Source organism: Barbus barbus, assembly GCF_936440315.1.
Source record: "Barbus barbus genome assembly, chromosome: 2".
Classification (NCBI taxonomy): Eukaryota; Metazoa; Chordata; class Actinopteri; order Cypriniformes; family Cyprinidae; genus Barbus; species Barbus barbus.
This window is the reverse complement of record NC_136730.1, coordinates 33,829,201-33,850,509: the sequence shown is the minus strand read 5'-3', so window position 1 is coordinate 33,850,509 and position 21,309 is coordinate 33,829,201. Positions and strand designations below refer to the sequence as shown.

General features: G+C 38.0%; 1 protein-coding gene across 7 annotated transcripts; it reads right to left on the bottom strand.

Annotated features, from left to right (window-relative positions):
• Window positions 1–511: 511 nt before the first annotated feature.
• On the bottom strand, window positions 512–17,920 carry LOC306843698 (polyadenylate-binding protein-interacting protein 2B-like). 7 transcript variants are annotated; one of them, XM_079375325.1, is made up of 4 exons: window positions 17,470–17,920; window positions 4,536–4,690; window positions 4,105–4,275; window positions 512–1,404 (listed from the first exon to the last, which is right to left on the bottom strand). In XM_079375325.1, exons 2-4 carry the CDS (start codon window positions 4,683–4,685, stop codon window positions 1,348–1,350), a joined length of 378 nt encoding a protein of 125 aa, XP_079231451.1. In that variant the 5' UTR covers window positions 4,686–4,690; window positions 17,470–17,920; the 3' UTR covers window positions 512–1,347. The 7 variants fall into 7 exon arrangements, with proteins under 7 accessions (XP_079231451.1, XP_079231450.1, XP_079231454.1 ...); XM_079375324.1 differs by having other exon boundaries at window positions 4,536–4,694; window positions 17,470–17,641; XM_079375328.1 differs by having other exon boundaries at window positions 4,536–4,687; window positions 17,470–17,623.
• Between the last annotated feature and the right edge of the window lie 3,389 nt (window positions 17,921–21,309).

Sequence of the window (21,309 nt, the reverse complement as noted above, 5' to 3'; positions counted from 1 at the left end):
GTTTATTTAAATCTGTTTGTTGAACCCTTTGAAATGACACCCGTTAGCTAATATGTGATGCAAATTTCAAAATAATGTCCCTTGACATGTCAGCAGGAACTGTGGAGAAAGGAGCAATATGAGAATTGTTTCTAATCTGTGTGCTGCTCACAGGATACAGACCTGTTTTTTCATACCACAACATTTCAACTTTCAAATACTATGTATGTATCTACCAGCACATTAAACAAAATTGTAATTGCTGAATGTTTAGTGCTGCTACTAGCAAACAATTATTTCTCAATACCATTTGGGTCTATCAGTTACTGTCTTAAAACTTCACAGGATAATACAATCTGAATGCCAAGACTAAAATCTAAGAAATAAAGTAAATAGATGCAATGCTGGTTGTAGGTCTAATTAAACTACATTAAAACAACTGAATCACTTTCATGAGCATGAACATATAATTATGGCCTTGCCCATTCCCTATAGCAGTTAAAAGGAAATCAAGACAGTTTTGCTTATGAGAAACCAGATTTTTTCAAGTTTATCTCCTGCAAACTAATAATGGATGAGGTTACATTACTGGCTGATTACTGAAGAGGCTAAAAGAGTAGTTCTCATCCACATAAAATATGCATAGCATGTTAATTGATTCATCCATATGCATATGTTAAATGGTTCATTTTTAACCATTGCTGTTAAATGTGAGGATTTAACACAACAAATGGTCCATTTAAATACAAACTTGTCTTTATTTTGCCATTCTTCCATAGATTTTTAAATGAAATTCAGTCCTGCATGTAACGAATTCAATTCAAAAGCAAAAGTTAAATTCACGTGAACTCCCCAACACCCTTTCCTCAGCATTCAATCCAAACCAAGGGGCTCTGCCTACCACCAGCCACACCCCTAGTCTTTTATGGCCACACCCCTTGAAACTCAAATGTGAACAGATGCATCGAAAAGAACAAAATTTAAAAAAAAACCACACAACAACAACAACAACAACGGGAGAAGCAAAGACCTGATCAGGCACAAACTGTAAAACAATGAACGCTGACAAGAACAGCCCTTTCAACAAGGGTAAAAGAAAATTAAACAGCCTGGTAATGAGTGTGATATTTAGTCACAGCACCTCCTAGAGGTCATGTTTCAAATTAATACCCTTGGTTTATACATAACAGAAACATAAAGCTTATAGACAAATCACCTCCCTCCCATTCCAAAACAACAAAATCCGTATTCCTGCCCCTTCAAAAATGTGGAGAAGAGCACATTTATGTGACCATCCTAAACATGGGCACAAGAGTCTTTGCATATATGATCAGAAGTGTGTATGAGAGAGGAGGACAATGATGATCCCTAGTATTTCACCCCTGGCACAAACTCCTTGGCTTCAGGGTTTAAGATGCTCTTTCGCTGGGGAAAAAAAAAAATAGAAGTAAAAATCAATTAAAACATATCTGACAATGAGCACCAACTTAAAAATATTTTATTGAAGATATTTTTTGGTCCATACAATGAAAGTCAACAAGCTCCAGTGTTGTTTTGGACTCCAAAAGAGTACAACAGTGCCCAACCACTATTTCAGTGGCCTTGGTTCAGGTAGTATTTTTTCCCCATAAGGATTATAAACAAGAAAAAAGTCCTTGTTTATAAGCCATGAATTAAACCGTCCAGATACGAGGTGAAACATAACACTACAAACATTTAAAAAAAAAAAAAAAAAAAAAAAATTACATATATACATACATACATACATACATGTGCTGTTCATAAAATTAGAATATCATGAAAAAGTTGATTTATTTCAGTAATACCATTCAAAAAGTGAAACTTGTATATTAGATTCATTCATTACACACAGACTGATATATTTCAAATGTTTATTTCCTTTAATTTTGATTATTATAACTGACAACTATTATAACTGTCAGTTATAATAACTGACAGTTATAATATAATAGAAATTATAGTTATAATCTAATAGAAATTATATATAATTTCATTGTTATTATAACTGTCAACTAATGAAAGTCCCAAATTCAGTATCTCAGAAAATTAGAATATCAATTAAGACCAATGCAAAAAAAATGATTTTTTAGAAATGTTGGCCAACTGAAAAGTATGAACATGAAAAGTATGAGCATGTACAGCACTCAATATTTAGTTGGGGCTCCTTTGGCCTGGATTACTGCAGCAATGCGGCGTGGCATGGAGTCGATCAGTCTGTGGCACTGCTCAGGTGTTATGAGAGCCCATGTTGCTCTGATAGTGGCCTTCAGCTCTTCTGAATTGTTGGGTCTGGCGTATTGCATCTTCCTCTTCACAATACCCCATAGGTTTTCTATGGGGTTAAGGTCAGGCTAGTTTGCTGGCCAATCAAGAACAGGGATACCATGGTCCTTAAACCAGGTACTGGCAGCTTTGGCAGTGTGTGCAGGTGCCAAGTCCTGTTGGAAAATGAAATCTGCATCTCCATAAAGTTGGTCAGCAGCAGGAAGCATGAAGTGCTCTAAAACGTCCTGGTAGACGGCTGCATTGACCTTGGACCTCAGAAAACACAATGGACCAACACCAGCAGATGACATGGCACCCCAAACCATCAATGACTGTGGAAACTTTACACTGGACCTCAAGCAACGTGGATTATGTGCCTCTCCACTCTTCCTCCAGACTCTGGGACCTTGATTTCCAAAGGAAATGCAAAATATACTTTCATCAGAGAACATAACTTTGGACCACTCAGCAGCAGTCCAGTCAAGACGCTTCTGACGCTGTCTCTTGTTCAAGAGTGGCTTGACACAAGGAATGTGACAGCTGAAACCCATGTCTTGCATACGTCTGTGCGTGGTGGTTCTTGAAGCACTGACTCCAGCTGCAGTCCACTCTTTGTGAATCTCCCCCACATTTTTGAATGTGTTTTTTTTTTTTTTTTTTTTTTTTTCACAATCCTCTCCAGGGTGCAGTTATCCCTATTGCTTGTACACTTTTTTCTACCACATCTTGTCCTTCCCTTCGCCTCTCTATTAATGTGCTTGGACACAGAGCTCTCTGAACAGTCAGCCTCTTTAGAAATGACCTTTTGTGTCTTGCCCTCCTTGTGCAAGGTGTCAATGGTCATCTTTTGGACAACTGTCAAGTCAGCAGTCTTCCCCATGATTGTGTAGCCTGCAGAACTAGACTGAGAGACCATTTAAAGGCTTTAGCAGGTGTTTTGAGTTAATTAGCTGATTAGAGTGTGGCACCAGGGGTCTTCAATATTGAACATTTTCACAATATTCTAATTTTCTGAGATACTGAATTTGGGACTTTCATTAGTTGTCAGTTATAATCATCAAAATTAAAGGAAATAAACATTTGAAATATATCAGTCTGTGTGTAATGAATGAATCTAATATACAAGTTTCACTTTTTGAATGGTATTACTGAAATAAATCAACTTTCATGATATTCTAATTTTATGACCAGCACCTGTATGTATGTATGTATGTGTGTGTGTGTGTGTGTACACACACACACACACACACACACACACACACATATATACATATACATATATGAAAGTAGGGGTGTAGGAAGAATGACCTTCCCCATGTTTTCACAGTGCTTCATGGAAGTGGGCGGGGCTACACAGCTCCTTTGTCAAGATCTACTTGTTGTGGTTCTCTGACTGGTGGAGAATCCTTTCACAATCATGTGGTTTTTAATCAGGAATTTCTGCTGTTAAATATGATTGCTTTAAAATTTTAAATGCTGCAGATGATGGTTTCAGCAAAAGTATATAATATCCATTGTAGCTTACAGTAGGTCCGTTTTTAAGGTATCGCTAAAAATCAGTTGAACAAATTAATAAGCTTTGTACTTCTGTAGCACACCGATTGCACTCTATGACTTTCATGGTTTAAACAAACACAGCTGAAAGTCAAAATATCTACTTGTTTCACACAACAAAAGGTCTTACCCTCACATCTTGCTAAACCTGTGAGTAAAAGTTAATTGTCCTTATGATATTACGCAGCGCCTAAAAGTTGTCCCCAGCTATATCATAACTAGTTACCTAGCTGGGGACTACTTTTAGGCGCTGCGTAATATCATTAGTGTTCCTTTAATGCTTACCAAGATTTCCTCTGCATTGCCATCACTGACAGAAAGTCCATTGAGCTGTTGCTGAATCTGTCCAACTGAGGGGAGGTCCCTCTCTGGAATGAACCAATCCTGATCCTCCTCATCCAACATCTCTTGGAAACAGCGCTCCAAAAACTCCTGCTCAAGCAATTCCTCCTCCACCTAAAATAAACAAATAAGACAATTTCCTGTCCAAGTTTATTTAAAAAAGAACAATTAAATAACGTTCTACAATTTAGCATCTCAAGAGCCACAGAGTGACATCCAAAAATGGTCGTTAAACAAAACTATGAACTTAACTGTGCAGAACACTAACCCACATCTCAAGCGAAAGTTTAAAATCCATCCTGATCAGCTGTTGAGATTGTGTTTTTATGGTGTGGGCTTAAAAGGGCTGTAAGTGGGTTGGTGTGTGTACAGACCTGGCGATTGTATTCCTCCTCGTTCTCCATCCACATGTACTCTGCAAAGGGGTTGGACTCATTCTCTGAATGCCCATTGGCTACTGGGTCTTTTCCCTCACTCCCTTTAACTCCGCTGCCCTGCATCTTTCCCATCTCAGCCCCGTTCATTTCTGCTGGCTCAAAAAAAAAAAAAAAGGATAAGACATCTTTTAGGGATGTATAATATATAATATAGCAATCATGTCTGGTACTGATAGCAATAACAAGTTAAAAAATATATAATTCTAATAATACAGCGTTTCCCCTAGGTTTATGGCTTTTGGGGGGGGGGGGGTTATGAGGACACAAATTTGTATAATGACATGGGTATGACAGAGGTATTACAATATGAAGGTGGTTTATGAGGACACTGCCTATGTCCCCGTAATTCAAAAGGCTTTGTAGACTATGTAAGTAACATTTTTGGTTATGAGGACACAAATTTGTATAATGACATGGGTATGACAGAGGTATTACAATATGAAGGTGGTTTATGAGGACACTGCCTATGTCCCCGTAATTCAAAAGGCTTTGTAGACTATGTAAGTTTGTTTAATAAAGGAACAAGGTATAGACCTGTTCTATTGGAAAGGTAACTTTAAATGACTTCTGTTGTGATCTGGCGCTATAGACAAAATAAAATTAATGACATGAACTTGACTTTCAAGGGGGGCGGGCCGCCCTCCTAAGATAATGGCAGGGGAAACACCGTAATAAAATTATATATATTTAAAAAATATATATATATTATTTTTTAATATATAATTTTATTTACTTATTTTTTTTTTATTATACATGTCTTATACACACACACACAAATATTGGGACATCGACACAATTCTAACATTTTTGGCTCTATACACCACCACAATGGATTTCAAATGAAACAAACAAGATGTGCTTTAACTGCAGACTGTCAGCTTTAATTTGAGGGTATTTACATCCAAATCAGGTGAACGGTGTAGGAATTACAACAGTTTGCATATGTGCCTCCCACTTGTTAAGGGACCAAAAGTAATGGGACAGAATAATAATCATAAATCAAACTTTCACTTTTTAATACTTGGTTGCAAATCCTTTGCAGTCAATTACAGCCTGAAGTCTGGAACGCATAGACATCACCAGACGCTGGGTTTCATCCCTGGTGATGCTCTGCCAGGCCTCTACTGCAACCGTCTTCAGTTCCTGCTTGTTCTTGGGGCATCTTCCCTTCAGTTTTGTCTTCAGCAAGTGAAATGCATGCTCAATTGGATTCAGGTCAGGTGATTGACTTGGCCATTGCATAACAGTCCACTTCTTTCCCTTCAAAAACTCTTTGGTTGCTTTTGCAGTATGCTTTGGGTCATTGTCCATCTGCACTGTGAAGCGCCGTCCAGTGAGTTCTGAAGCATTTGGCTGAATATGAGCAGATAATATTGCCTGAAACACTTCAGAATTCATCCTGCTGCTTTTGTCAGCAGTCACATCATCAATAAATACAAGAGAACCAGTTCCACTGGCAGCCATACATGCCCACGCCATGACACTACCACCACCATGCTTCACTGATGAGGTGGTATGCTTAGGATCATGAGCAGTTCCTTTCCTTCTCCATACTCTTCTCTTCCCATCACTCTGGTACAAGTTGATCTTGGTCTCATCTGTCCAGGATGTTGTTCCAGAACTGTGAAGGCTTTTTTAGATGTCGTTTGGCAAACTCTAATTTGGCCTTCCTGTTTTTGAGGCTCACCAATGGTTTACATCTTGTGGTGAACCCTCTGTATTCACTCTGGTGAAGTCTTCTCTTGATTGTTGACTTTGACACACATACACCTATCTCCTGGAGAGTGTTCTTGATCTGGCCAACTGTTGTGAAGGGTGTTTTCTTCACCAGGGAAAGAATTCTTCGGTCATCCACCACAGTTGTTTTCCGTGGTCTTCCAGGTATTTTGGTGTTGCTGAGCTCACCGGTGCGTTCCTTCTTTTTAAGAATTTAGTTTTTTCAGCCTAATGATGGCTTGCTTCACTGATAGTGACAGCTCTTTGGATCTCATCTTGACAGTTGACAGCAACAGATTCCAAATGCAAATAGCACACTTGAAATGAACTCTGGACCTTTTATCTGCTCATTGTAATTGGGATAATGAGGGAATAACACACACCTGGCCATGGAACAGCTGAGAAGCTGTTATATCCCTCAACAACCAATATGAGCAACATTAGCATTCTGTAAATAATTTTAGACAAGACAAACCAAAATACAACAAAAAAGGTACTTTTGAAATGAAAGTGTGCAAAGTCAGCAAACTGAACTAATGTACAACCGGTCTAATAAGACTTTACTAAAGACACGCACTAAAAAGTGGACCACCTATGATGCAATGTGAACACATTGAGTATGATTAAGTACGATTACACTACTGTTTAATGATTTGGGATAAATTGTTTTTGAACATTAAAGGGTAACTAAACCCCTGGTCAGAGTTTAACTCCACCCACTGGCAATATTCGAAAAATGCTGGAAAAGTGGGCAGAGCCCAGCGGAGACAAGAGGGGATGTGGTGAGCTCGTGCAGGGGCGTGGTTAGTAAGTGCCATCATACGTCACAGGGGTATGCAACGTCCAATAGGAAAATTCAACTGCAGTAGCCACCGTTCAACCTGAAGGAGGCGGAAACGCAGACGTTTTACACCATATATTGTAGAATTAAAACTTTATAACCAAATGTCAAAACATTTACTCGAATCAATGCACAGCACTAATAAAAAAGACAGTCTTACAGATCATTAAATCAAAAAAGTTGTTTTAGGGTTTAGTTACCCTAAAAGTAAGTCTCTTATATTCAACATTGCTGCATTTATTTGATCATAAGAGTAAAATCAGTAATATTGTGAAATACTAACACAATTTAAGATAACGATTTAAAATAATATTTTTTCAATTTTAGTTACTATCTGTTTACTTTTGCCATTTATTCCAGTGATGTGAATGAATGGTAAATATAAAAAAAAGAATAAAGCAGTATTCCCCAATAATTTGTTATGATTAGAAGTGAGCTGAGAAACCAGTTATGACAGAAAAACAAAAACAAGGCTGCTGAAAGAGTCGCAAGGTGAGCAGCTGTTTATATACTGTAATGCTTAAGACAATAGCATAAAGCATGGGAAGTCGTGGCCTAATGGTTAGAGAGTCGGACTCATAATCCAAAGGTTGCGGGTTCGAGTCTCGGGCCAGCAGGGATTGTAGGTGGGGGGAAGTGAATGTCCAGCGCTCTCTCCACCCTCAATACCACGACTGAGGTGCCCTTGAGCAAGGCACCGAACCCCCAACTGCTCCCCGGGCGCCGCAGCATAAATGGCTGGTGTTCACGGTGTGTGTGTGTGTGCGCGCATGTTGGATGGGTTAAATGCAGAGCACATTTGACAACCACACCTACTCACTGTGTCCATGGACTACTGGTGCATGTACAAGATCACGTTCCAGAATGATACAACATGGCTGAACACTCAACCTGTTCGCATGAAATAGATGATCATCGAAGAGTAAAATAATAAGAGAATGCACATTTCCAAATATATGCTAATAGTTATGGTATGAATTCCTCTGATTTGGAGTTGATTTTTTGGCAATAAACTATGCATGATTTAAACCATCCAAAAAAATAAAAATAAATAAAAATCTAAACCACCAAACACATAACTCAAAACATATGCATGCTTGCTATCAGTTGCAAATGTTTACAGTAATACATGCTGTAAACACAAGAGGGAACAGTGACCCTGATGCTTTAGGACAACAGATTAAACCGTTAATTTCATGTAATATTTAAAAAGATTACTTGGTTCAATTCATGCGCAATATGTATACACTAGCCTGCTAGATGGCGAAAATGTTTTTTTCCCCCCACCAATCAGCTGTTTACACACATCGATTGTGTCTGAAACCTGAAGCTGAATTCTGCCTCTTACAGTATATTAAAGCAAGTCCGAATTCAATATTGCATAAATCGTCACCAACTAAGCAGCATTCTTACTATTGCTGCAGCATGTGTGTACAATACACATGTACAATATGCTCAACTTGACCTTCCTTTTCTATTGTGATGGAACCACAAATAAAATCAGTCATGATTCTAAAAATCTCTTTTTTGATTGAATTTGATCATACTTCCAAATATATGTGTTACAGCAGTTATACACAAGATGGAATTAAATCTGCAAATTAGCCGTTTTTACCAAAATTATAAGTGGATGCACTTTGCTGAATTAAACATGTAATCATGTGAAGACTAGTATACATAGATATACAATAGTATACTATTAAAGTAAAGTAAAGTCGTGACGTATTGTCAAGTATGGTGACCCATACTCGAAATTGGTGCTCTGCGTTTAACCCATCCAAGTGCACACACACAGCAGTGAGTAGTGAACAAATGCACACACACACACACACACACACACCGTGAACACACACCCGGAGCAGTGGGCAGCCATGCTGCAGCGCCCGGGGAGCAATTGGGGGTTCGGTGCCTTGCTCAAGGGCACCTCAGTCGTGGTATTGAGGGTGGAGAGAGCGCTGGACATTCCCTCCCCCCACCTACAATTCCTGCCGGCCGGGGGCTCGAACTCGCAACCTTTCGATTACGAGTCCGACTCTCTAACCATTAGGCCACGACTTCCCCCTATTGTTCAATTTGTGAAATAATGCCTATACCATTAAAAGAGAGTAAGCAATATGCAGTGTACTCAGTTCGTAGCATTTTCATTTGCAACAACCACAGACTCGCAGAACATTTGTGGCTGTCTATGTGTGTTAAGTTGGTGTATGAGAGATCAGAGGTTTAAGGCTTAATAATAGCAGTGACGTCACTGGAGGATATGAGCTCATCTGTGAGTGATGACATGAGAGGATGAGCTACTGAGAGAACTAAAGTGGCTTTAAACTCTCTCTCTCACACACACACACCTGACAGGTAATAGCAAACAGAGACCATAAACAAGCACATAATGAGGTTTCTGACAAAACATTCATCTGCAATGCTGGACCCACTGTTATTTGTAACTTGCAATTGACTTTTTGGGTTAAACCATTTACATTTTGCAGCCTAAATCCTTGATTAAAAAGAAATAACACCGAACATTATATCACAATCTGCCACCTGTTCAACTACTGGTTCAGACAGACAAGTAGGCCTATACACTAGTTGGCAGATCTAGTGATCATGGCTGTACTGAGTATTTACAAATGCATGCATTGCTTTACATAGGGTACCAGGGCAAAACAAAATCAATACTGCAATCTCTAATATTTGAACAAACACGAGGAAACATGTTTGTATGAACAAACTGTTTCAATGCAGTGTTAATTTCGTTGACGAAGACGACGACGACGAAAAATATTCGTCAACGAACCTTTTTTCTGTGACTAAGACGAGACGTTGACGAGCTAAAACAAATATCTGATGATAAAAACTATGACGAAATTTATGCGCGTCTTCATTAACAAGACGAGACGGGACTAAAATGTTATTTGAGGACTACCGGACATTCAAAATACATCCTATAGGCTAAGTTAACTGTCTTGTCTTCCAAAATGTGCGTCTCTGTCATTGGATAAGGTGCGTTTGCATGGCAGCCGCAGTGGACGGATAGCCTACCAAAACGCGAACTAGCGATCTGAAACAATGGCCTCAGCACCCGAAGGGTTAGGGAGTGGGTGACCAGACGTCCCGTTTTTCCCAGGAGTCACAATTCATTGTCGATTAATTTACGATTAACACGGGACGCGGCAAGCGGCGGGACCTAGTTGGCACCCGCACCGCGGTCCCGGAGCGGACGTTACCACAAAAGCCCAGGATATGACACTTGAGTCGGGTTATGAACTCCAAACGAAACAACTGCCATGAATCCTGTATGATTTATTTTTTTTAAATATTGATATTCCGTTTTGGAAAATCGATACAGTATCGCCAAACAAAATATCGTGCATCGATATTTTCTTACACCCCTAGTCTGAAGTTTGCCAAAGACCATCTGGATAATCCAGAGGAGGCATGGGAGAAGGTCTTGTGGTCAGTGGAGACCAAAATATAACTTTTTGGTATAAACTCCACTCGCCGTGTTTGGAGGAAGAAGGATGAGTACAATCCCAAGAACACCATCCCAACCGTGAAGCATGGGGGTGGAAACATCATGCTTTGGGGGTGCTTTTTTGGAAAGGGGCCAGGACGACTGCACCGTATTGAGGGGAGGATGGATGGGGCCATGTATCATGAGATTTTGGGCAACAATCTCCTTCCCTCAGTAAGAACATTGAAGATGGGTCGTGGCTGGATCTTCCAGCATGACAATGACCCCAAACACACAGCAAGGGCAACGATTCTGGATTTTCAGTTAAATACATGTTGTTTTGCTGTGTATAAACCATACAAAATGCTAGGTGCATGACTTTAACATTAAAACAGTGATCTTGCTTTTGTGGAAAATCCGTCTCAGCAGATAAAAAAAAAAAAAAAACCCTAGCAAGGGGAGCATAGCATTAGCACTAGTCAGTCTTGTTAGTTTTTTTTGGTCAGATTTCGGTTTTATCAACTAGCTAGTCAAATGTGTTCATTAAACTTTAATCATTACGGCTTGCTATATTGTCATATCGCCATAAGTGTCGGCGATGATATAAAGTGTAAATCGATTTAACTTTTTCTATATCGTCTTGGTATGCAAATATATCTGTGGAGCTTTTAGTGGGCAGGAGCTACTGACACGTCAGAGCGATAAATAAACATGGATAAATGAGTAATAAGCAGCTTTCTCTGTGTGTATGCATCCCAAGACAAATATAACTATAAGGCTAATAATAAAGATTTTTTTTTTTAAATTGTTCTAAGGGCATACTCACACTAGGCACAGCTGCCTTGTACTAAAGCCCAAGCGCGATTGTCATTTCGCTATTATTATTACAGAGGCAGCTGAGGTTAATGGTGGAATTTGCATCTTTACACGCAAACTACAATACCGGTTCATCAATAAGACGAGAACCAGACCCATAATAAATCTAAATGTACTCAAATTAAATTAATTGAAGTGTGATATCCAAGCAGTTATAAAGATTTTTGCGGTCATGATAACAATAGTGCATACAAAAATAGTACATTAAAGGGGGGTAAGCGATTTCTGGAAACCAATGTTGAAATTACCAAAACAAACACGCCCCTACCCTTATAGGGACACACCCCTATTTTGATAGCTCTGCCCCACACATACGTAGCCTACGCAACGATTAGTTCTGTGAAACAAAGCAAAACCAATGTTACACCGTGTCTACACTGGACGGCGCAACAAAATATAAAAGTCATTATAATCAGTGATGCGGTCTACACCGGATGCTGCGCGGCGCGACAAATCCCCGACAGAAAACTGCTGTTGCTTTCTGTTTATGAGATGCTGACACAAATTTCAAATGATTTTCAACAGTCGCTTTATCGCGTCCAGTATAGGCAGACTTTAGCTGTTGTGGCGTGGTGCGTCCGGTGTAGACACGGTGTTACTCACCTATCGAGAAGAAACAAAGCAACCTTGGTGTCCGATCGCTGAAAAGCTGATCCGATATTTACACGGGTCCCACTTCTTGCCTTATCATTCCGCAGAAGTTTTCTGCTTTTGTTTTTTTATCCGCCATCTCTTTGTCACTCGGCTGTTCACTGAATGCTCTCTCCTCCACATCATGAGTAGACACTCCCCTTACTACAAGTTTGTTTTGGTACTCTGCCCCGACTCAGTTTTGTAATGCGTTTTTGAAAAAAAAAATTACATACCCCACACTTAACTGTTCCATGCTCAAGCGCGGTTAGTGGTCACTATACGTACCGCACCCGAGCCACCTCTTCAAGCGGACCAGGGCATGGTTAAACAAACCGCACTGGACACAGTACAGAGCAGACACACTTGTGAAATGAACTGGACATTGGGGGTCAATCGTGCTCAATCACGGATCAGATCCCCTAGTGTGAGTACATCCTAAATCTAAGTGAATAAAAGATAGCACACCACAACTATAACCATAACAGCACAAAAAATAATGAATGATAAAAATATTGACAGCCAATCGGAATCATTTCTGCTTTAAAGAGCTTGAGCATTTAGTGACAGATGACACAATTACATTGTATACTTATACAATGCAGATGCTGAATCTTATACAATACACTAATATAGTTACCTTTATATATTTATCGTTCTTGGTGTAAACAGGTCTTAATAATGTTACTTCACTGGATGGCCAATTTCAAATGTATTGTGTGTATTTTCAAAATACTGTATTTGTATTTAAATACATTTTCCCACACAGTATTTTGTATTTTAAATACATTTTGAAGTATTTGTGTCCATCTCTGGGTCGATGTAAGGAGCTGATCATGCAGTGGTTATACACGTTACATGTTCCCTTCAAACCCAGTGATGAGCAGCATGTGATAGACTGCAAAAAACCTCAAGCTTTTGCAACAACACGTTACTGCGTGTGTGTCAGAAATATTAAAACAAAAGACTAGACACAGTTAACCTTCCTTCTAGACAAGCATTCTGATATTGAGGCACTGGCTGATAAACAGAAAAAAAAATAAACAAACATACATTTTTAAAAGAGCACAACATAATAAACGGGTTTAAACATAAAAGCATCAAAGCGTAATGAAGTTCCCCGAAACACAACCATATAAGCCTGCACGCGCTTTATAAACACTCTCGAGCCAATTATATAATCCACTTTTGCAGTGTTACACCTAGAAAAGCGGGATAATTCAGAGGACAAACAAATAGCTTCATGGCAGGACAGAACACGTAACAAGAGTTAAATGACCAGAAAGGGCATGTTGAGAAATGCAATGACAGCCCAAGTGGGCCACAACAACCCCCAGACATGACATTAGAGTTATCTGTTTATCTACAAGAACTTCATACACAAATGCGAGCAGCAAAATAACGCAGTTAAACATGTAGGAGTAAGCAACCCAAATTCACGTACAACCAAACAAGCATCAGTTTGCACGGCCATATTTGCCGTCGGAACCGCTTTTTAGACATTAAGGCGTCCAGTCAGTGACAGACACGTAGTGAAGTCTATGGAAGGCCGTTGGGGCCAAAAACACGTGAATTTTAACGCGTCAACACGTTAAATGCGCGTATTTCACACGTAAACAACACGTATTTAACACGTGAAATACGTATTGTTTACGCATGAAAAATTAACGAGTGAAATACGTGTTGTTTACGCGTGAAATACGCGTATTTAACGTGTTGTTGACGCGTGAAAAATCAGTTTGAACGCGTCGGTGTCATTGGCTGCTGAAGACTTGGGTCAGTCTATTCATGTGAGCTTAAGGGGGTGTACCATTCATAAACTAGGCTACCACCATTTAACATGTGTCATATGTCTTTTTTCTTTTCTTTTTTGTATAGCCTATAGAAGTAATATTTAAAATCGCAGTTTCATGAAAAATTTGATAAAAGATCAAATTGCTTCATTTTTCATTCGTGCCTTTTTGTAAATAAACACATTAGTGGACATTCTAGCTTTAACCGTGATCAAACTTAAGTTTGCATCAAATCATTAACATTTGTGTGAGGAAATCAGTTACAGTGGAGGTAAGCAATCAATGCACATTTAAGAAACAGACCATTGCAATCAATATCCGTCTTCGGAAGACAATATCTTTTGTAATCGACAGCTTTTACTGTGCTTACATTTACAGCTATCGCCAGCAGGTGGCGCTTATTGAAACCTCTTTTTTGTTAAGAGATTATGCACTCGTCAGACAAACAGTAATTAGGTATGCAGGTCATTGGCGTTTCTCAATTCCAAGAACCCAGAGAAGAGACTTGTGTGGAGACCAGTCTTGCAAGGCTTTCTTGGAAGAGCGAACTCGGAAGGATGCAAGAACACAGAGCAGCATCCTTGTGAGAACTGAGATGTACTGAGTTCATGCTTAACTGACTGCATAATCTCAGCATAAGAAGCGGCCAATGAACAATGAATATAACAAAAGACATAACTTAAAATATTTCATACTATTATAGATTATTTTCGTATAATTGTATATCGTTTTATTTTACAGCATTATATATTTAACCCTCTACTGCATGCATTTTGATGGCACATGATAAATTATTCCACATAATTTTTTGGTTTATTTGGGAACATTTTATTGATAATTTCTTTTTTTTACCACCCCTCACCCCCCCATCCCAAAATATTTATTCATTGCCTCAGGGCAACATTGCGCAAAAATGGTACAGAATTACAGAGGAAATTCTCCATTCACATATAAGACAAAGTTCAGAGAGCAATTCAAAATCACAAATCTGTCAAAAAAAATTTAAGAAACCATTAAATGAAAAGGGAAAAACACTTGAAAAACATTGACATATTGCATTTGATTCAGACGTAGGTTTGTGTAATCATTTAAAAAAAAAAAAACATGCACTTAACATGGGGCATAAGAAAAACAGTGGCCCTCCAGGACTGGAGTTTACCAGCCTCGCACCATGACACAAACCTACGTCTGAATCAAATGCAATATGTCAATGTTTTTCAAGTGTCAATCTCTTAACAAAACAGAGGTTTCAATAAGCGCCACCTGCTGGCGATAGCTGTAAATGTAAGCACAGTAAAAGCTGTCGATTACAAAAGATATTGTCTTCCGAAGACGGATATTGATTGCAATGGTCTGTTTCTTAAATGTGCATTGATTGCTTACCTCCACTGTAACTGATTTCCTCACACAAATGTTAATGATTTGATGCAAACTTAAGTTTGATCACGGTTAAAGCTAGAATGTCCACTAATGTGTTTATTTACAAAAAGGCATGAGTGAAGAAAAATGAAGCAATTTGATCTTTTATCAAATTTTTCATGAAACTGCGATTTTAAATATTACTTCTATAGGCTATACAAAAAAAAAAAAGAAAAAAAAAGACATATGACATGTTAAATGGTGGTAGCCTTGTTTATGAATGGTACACCCCCTTAAGCTCACATGAATAGACTGACCCAAGTCTTCAGCAGCCAATGACACCGACGCTGATTTTTCATGCGTCAACAACACGTTAAATACGCGTATTTCACGCGTAAACACGTATTTCACGCGTTGATTTTTCACGCGTAAACAATACTTATTTCACGTGTTAAATACGTGTTGTTTACGCGTGAAATACGCGTATTTAACGTGTTGTTGACGCGTTAAAATTCACGTGTTTTTGGCCCCAACGGCCTTCCATAGTGGTCGAGACGCGCGCGCGCGCACACACACTGAGAGAGAGAGAGGAGAGAGAGAGAGAGAGAGAGAGAGAGAGAGAGAGAGAGAGAGAGAGAGAGGAAAATATCGTGCAAATATCATACCTGGCATTGCTGGCGCTTATAATGTCCGTCAGATCTCGCGGAAAGCTTCAGTTAACACTGAACTGAATGATTAATCTCTAATTTGCAGATAGTTGATCTGAGATGATGGCTGACTGCCATGAGAGAACCAACACATTACGAGCAAGATGGTCATGTGGTTCCTGCTTAAACAAACATGCATCAACCCTCCTCCCTCTGTGTGCGTCTCTTTCAAACACAAACGCATAAATGAAAAATGCAGTTACTATGTAACCGATCGTTTGATCATTCGGCAAATTTATGACAACAGTGTCTGGAACATAGTTTAAAGAAATGCATGTTATTGCTTAGAAACAAATAACAACCTATTCAATAAAATTCACAAGCTTCTCAGAACAATGTGTGAAACGCGCTTATAAATGATATTTAGTTTATTTGAATAAGGTGCAGGAAAACATGCTTGATAAAGTAATGGTAAGCCCGAATCATTCCAGCGAATCGGTTCCTTCGAGTCGTTTGTTTTCAAAGAGCTGCTTAAAAAACAATCCAGCTATACGTAGTTACGTAATTGCGTCATAACCTGACTCCTGACACCCAGCCTGGGAAAAAAAAAAAAAAACACCCAGCCTGGGACCCCACCAACGAACTCACATCTAAATTTGGTAATGATAACTTGAATTGTAATTTCTGTAAAAGTAGTATTGGAGTCAATTGATCATCTGTTTTTTAATTGCTCTCTTGTTAAAGAATTTGTTGGATTTGTCAAAACTCCTTGTTTCAAAACTAAAATTAGAAATTGAATTTGTATTGGGTGATGTAATTTGTTATTTTTTTCATTGTAATCATAAAACAGAATATATTGGAAACATTTATTTTATTAACAAAATATTTTATCCATAAGTGTAAGTTTTCTCTTAAAGTACCCAAATTATATAATTTTTTGTGTGACTTTAACTACTTAAAGACGCTGAAAAAAATTAACAAAAAAAAAAAAAAAAAAAAAAAAAAAAAAAAAAAAAGTGTAAAATTTTTGAAATTATATGACATTTTGTTGAGCGAAGTGTAATTGGATTAATATGTCTTTTTTCTTTGTAGGACTACTTAAAATGTTTCTATTGTCTTCCTTATGTTTTTGTCATCCACTGTCATTTCATTGTTATGGATGTTCAAGTGTATTATTATTTGTTAATTGATTGTTCAACTGCAATAAAAAAAAAGTTTTAAATTTTAAGTTTTTCTTCAGATGTTGCACCGATAAGGTTGTTTTCTGGAATATCTTATGGCATGGCATTGTTTACAAATAAAGAACTGCTTGAAACGAGTTAATGTAGGAAAACGAAATGTTTGTGCATTAAAATAGCAGGTTTATTTGTTTTCCTAAATGTCAATATGAAGCTAAGCAAGGACAATTGGCATTCCCCATTCTCATCGACTGTCATATGCAAATTCCCGCATAAAACGGAGTATTGTAACACGGAACTGGTTTATAACGTGGTTTATACTGCCCCATAGTCCTATATCTGATTGTGTAATGTTTTAATAACTGTTATTATTCTCTACTTACTTTTAGTCAAGTCCTCCGATGACCGATGGTAACTACATCAAACAAACAGACCTGAGGAAATATCGACTTGTGAAAATGTGAGGACACGCTGGAAAAGTCCTGACATACGAACCGTGTCGCTTTTGTCTCGATGTTTTCAACGAGCCGCGTACGTAAATCACCAAATGTGCTCGTCACGTGACCCCAGCTGATCACACTCACAACTCATTGATTGGAGATGTTTGCGTTTTGTTGCATTTTATTACTTTGCATTTTTACAAGTAACGCTGTTTGCAAACTGGACGTAGACTTTTCAGCCTAACAATGATCAGGCACCATTTATTAACTGTAAGAGATAATTTTACGGATTCATTTGCTGAGCCAGTGGATTTATTTATTTAACTTGCTGTAATGTTGCTCTTCTTTCGTGAAGTGTTACGTTTCTTCGACAACATTTGTCATATGTTTGTTTGTTTTGTTTGGTGTGGAAGTTGTACAACTAGCTCACGAGGTTATTTTGGTGTCCAGCAGGGGGCGTAATGAAGCTGTTTATAATTATACTCCTATGTCTTGTATTAACCTTTAACGCAAGTATAAATATCTGGGAGGAAAGGCTGGTAGTTGCATTAATGCTTTATGTTACATTAATAACATACAGGATAGTTTTTTTTCTATGATCATACATTTAAAATTGCATAATTATGGTAAAATATCTCTTTCAACCTTAAAAGAGACAAAATATGGGAAGGCCACATGCTTACATGCCTCAGCTACACTAAATGACTCTTAAATGCTGAGCAGTCCTTGGTGGACTCTTACAGGCCTAGGACATAGGTGCATTTTATGTTATAACAACTTAAACATCATTTGAAGCAGTTGTCTTTATTATTTCCAGTGTGTGTGTGTGTGTGTGTTTCAAAGCACCACTGCTCAATGTTGATTTGTTGGAAGAAGGCCATGAAGATTTAGTCTTAGTCATTTAATGGAGATTTCATTTGCATTGCGAATCCTTACAGTTAGACAAGATTCTCATAAAACCTCTCTAAAACCACCCTAACATTGGGTTCCCATGTCCCAAAGTCCTCCAGCCTTTTCCAGTCTGGTCTATACAGTCTCATATTGGTGGGTGGATTTTGATAGTGTCAAAATCTAGTAATTTTGGCATTACAATAGAGTTAAAGTGGGAGTCTCAATGAAAATAGCTGTGTGTGTGTGTGTGTGTGTGTGAGAGAGAGAGAGAGAGAGAGAGAGAGAGACTGAGGTCAGAGGAGTGGACCCACCTTTTCCTCAAGTACAGACAACAGTCACAGGAAAGGCAAGGGTGGAAGGCATATACTCATGTGTGTACATAGTACTTGCACACACATGACATTTATGCATTCATGCTCATTTTACGATAGGTCTGTTGATAAATAATACAATTTAGATGAGCGGCAGAACTAATATCCAAAATTAATTGAAACCTTTCAACAGATGATATAAGCTAGAAAATGGCATTTTGCCATTCTAACAGCTAAAGAAAGGTCGACGCTTAGCAAGGTTATGGGTAGCCCTTTTGAAAGCGGAAGGGTGGTGTATAAAAGAGGAAGCGTTTAGGGTGTGTTCGCGATCAGAGCCAAAGCACTTCCTGGTTCAGTGTGCAGCACGACTAGCTTAGTCGGGGGTTGTTCACTTCCTCTCCACTCACTTGGTTGCTTCCTGTCTGACCAAGAAAGCAATGTGTGGTCTGGAGTGTTTATACATAGCCTGGCCAGAATATGCTGGAGTGGGTCAGCTGATTGTTATGAATGGATACTCCAACTTACAGTCAAATATGGAACAGAGAACATGTGTCTCTGTCAGTGAAAATAAAATAGGAAAAAGTAATTCTGTTGGCCCCTCACCTTTGTGAGAGATTGGCCCTGGTGGCTTAGGGAGGAAAATGCCATTGGTAATGTGGTCCAGAAAATTAAATTAGAGAAAAACAGAAAAATATGGATTCATAGAAAGTTTTCTTGTTAAAGAGAAATGGATAGAGGGAGAGTATTTGTGAGCACGTTTGAGCAATTCTGCCTACCACCATTCAACTTTAGCTCTACTAAAATGTACTAATTTCACAAAAGTATTGATAACAGGAATTTTATATTTTGCTTAAGGTGTAGTATGCTATTTGTATGTCTGTAGAAGGTCTGCTTGGGAAATCACAGTATAAAGAATAACTACAACCACAAACATTTCATTTCTGATATGCACAATATGCAAGTATACTACAAATACATTTACATATTTATGTGGTTAATAAAAATACCCAGCAATTTTTTTATTAAATTTTTTGGTATACTAAACTGGTATACTTAAAGTCTACTAAATTATAACAACTAATTTTGCACTTAATGTACTTGTGCAGATGCTGAAGTCCAACTAAAGATACACTGAAGTACATTTGATTGTGCTAAAGTGGAACTATTGCAAGTATACTTTAGGTACACTTTAAATATCTTGCATTTGAAGACCAATATTATTCAAAGATCATTCAACCCTCATCAATAGTGACATTAACACATATTTTAGGCTTATATAAGAAACGTGCATTTTACCCAGGTAATCCCGGTAAAGTGCAATTATAATTTTTATATCAGTAAGTCTCGAGCAATATGTCAGTAAATATGTTAATAGATTTTAACTATACATAGTGTGAAATAAATGTATTTTAAATATATTAATTTATTTTACTAGGGTAGTAGTGGTGCTTGCTTTTACTTTTACAAGTAAATGGTATGAATTTATAAATTATTAATTTAATCCCATAAATTTATAAATTGCCTCATACATTTGAGGTGAAAATGTATATTTAACAATGAAATACACCTTTAAAGTAAAATGTTTTTAAGTAAAATACTTGATAACATAAAGGGGCATTCCTTCTAGAAAACTGTACAAAAGCTCTTTTTCTTTTTGTTTCTTATTTTTTAGTTTTCACTTATGTACACTGGAATGTTTTGTGACATTTCAGTTTTTTTTTTTTTAGCTTAGTGTCATGCAATAAGTATTATTTTAGATTTTTTAGCTTTAGTTTTTTTTTAGTATTATTCCACTATTATTATTGTAACAGACACTTCTCAACACGGAGGTAGGTGTAAAATAGGTTGTGTTTATTATTACAGGATGAGTGGGGTCTGTGAATGGTGAGGTGAGTCGTGAACTTGAGAAGTCTTGCAGGTGATGATTCGTGCTTCTTAAAGTGTCTTATCGTGTCTTCAGGTGCTGGCCGAGGCGGTGATGTGTAACACAGGAGAGCGGGGTAATCCGAGGACACACAGGACGGTCTGGAGACGGGGAAGACAACGAGGAAGAGAACAGGAGGTAAGTTTCAACAGGTAATGATTGCAGAGGTAATACTCAACGTCTTGAAGATCGTCAGGGAGGAGTCCACGTTGCAGTAACGAGATCGGACCCTGGGTGAATGGAGGTGAGTGCTTTTATGTGGTTGGACTGATGATGGTGATGAGGTGCAGGTGAAAGTGATTGTGATGACGCTGGAGACAGGACATTCTGTGACAATTATTATTAGTAGTAGTTTTAGCACTTCAACTTATTTAAGTTATTTCCAAGGCACCCCTTCTAATTGTCATTTAAGTTTTTTCTGTTTAAGTTTAGTTCAGCTTAGTTTATAATACAAATACATCAAATATTATAGAAGTGTAATTATTATTATTAATTGTTTTACAATTTTTTTTTTACAAAATACAAGGTATTTGAACCAACCCCTAACTAAAACTATCAAACATTTGTGAGTTATAACCTCTTACATGTTTGTGCTAAAGGAGTACCACCTATCAGCTCCCAAAAACAACAGCATAATGCACCCCAGAATCGTGACCA

Coding starts and splice junctions, on each gene's coding strand:
- LOC306843698 (XM_079375322.1), bottom strand. Junction 4,276..4,535: donor AGGAGGAATACAATCGCCAG/GTCTGTACACAC, acceptor TGTTTATTTTAG/GTGGAGGAGGAATTGCTTGA. Junction 1,405..4,104: donor GCAATGCAGAGGAAATCTTG/GTAAGCATTAAA, acceptor TTTTTTCCCCAG/CGAAAGAGCATCTTAAACCC.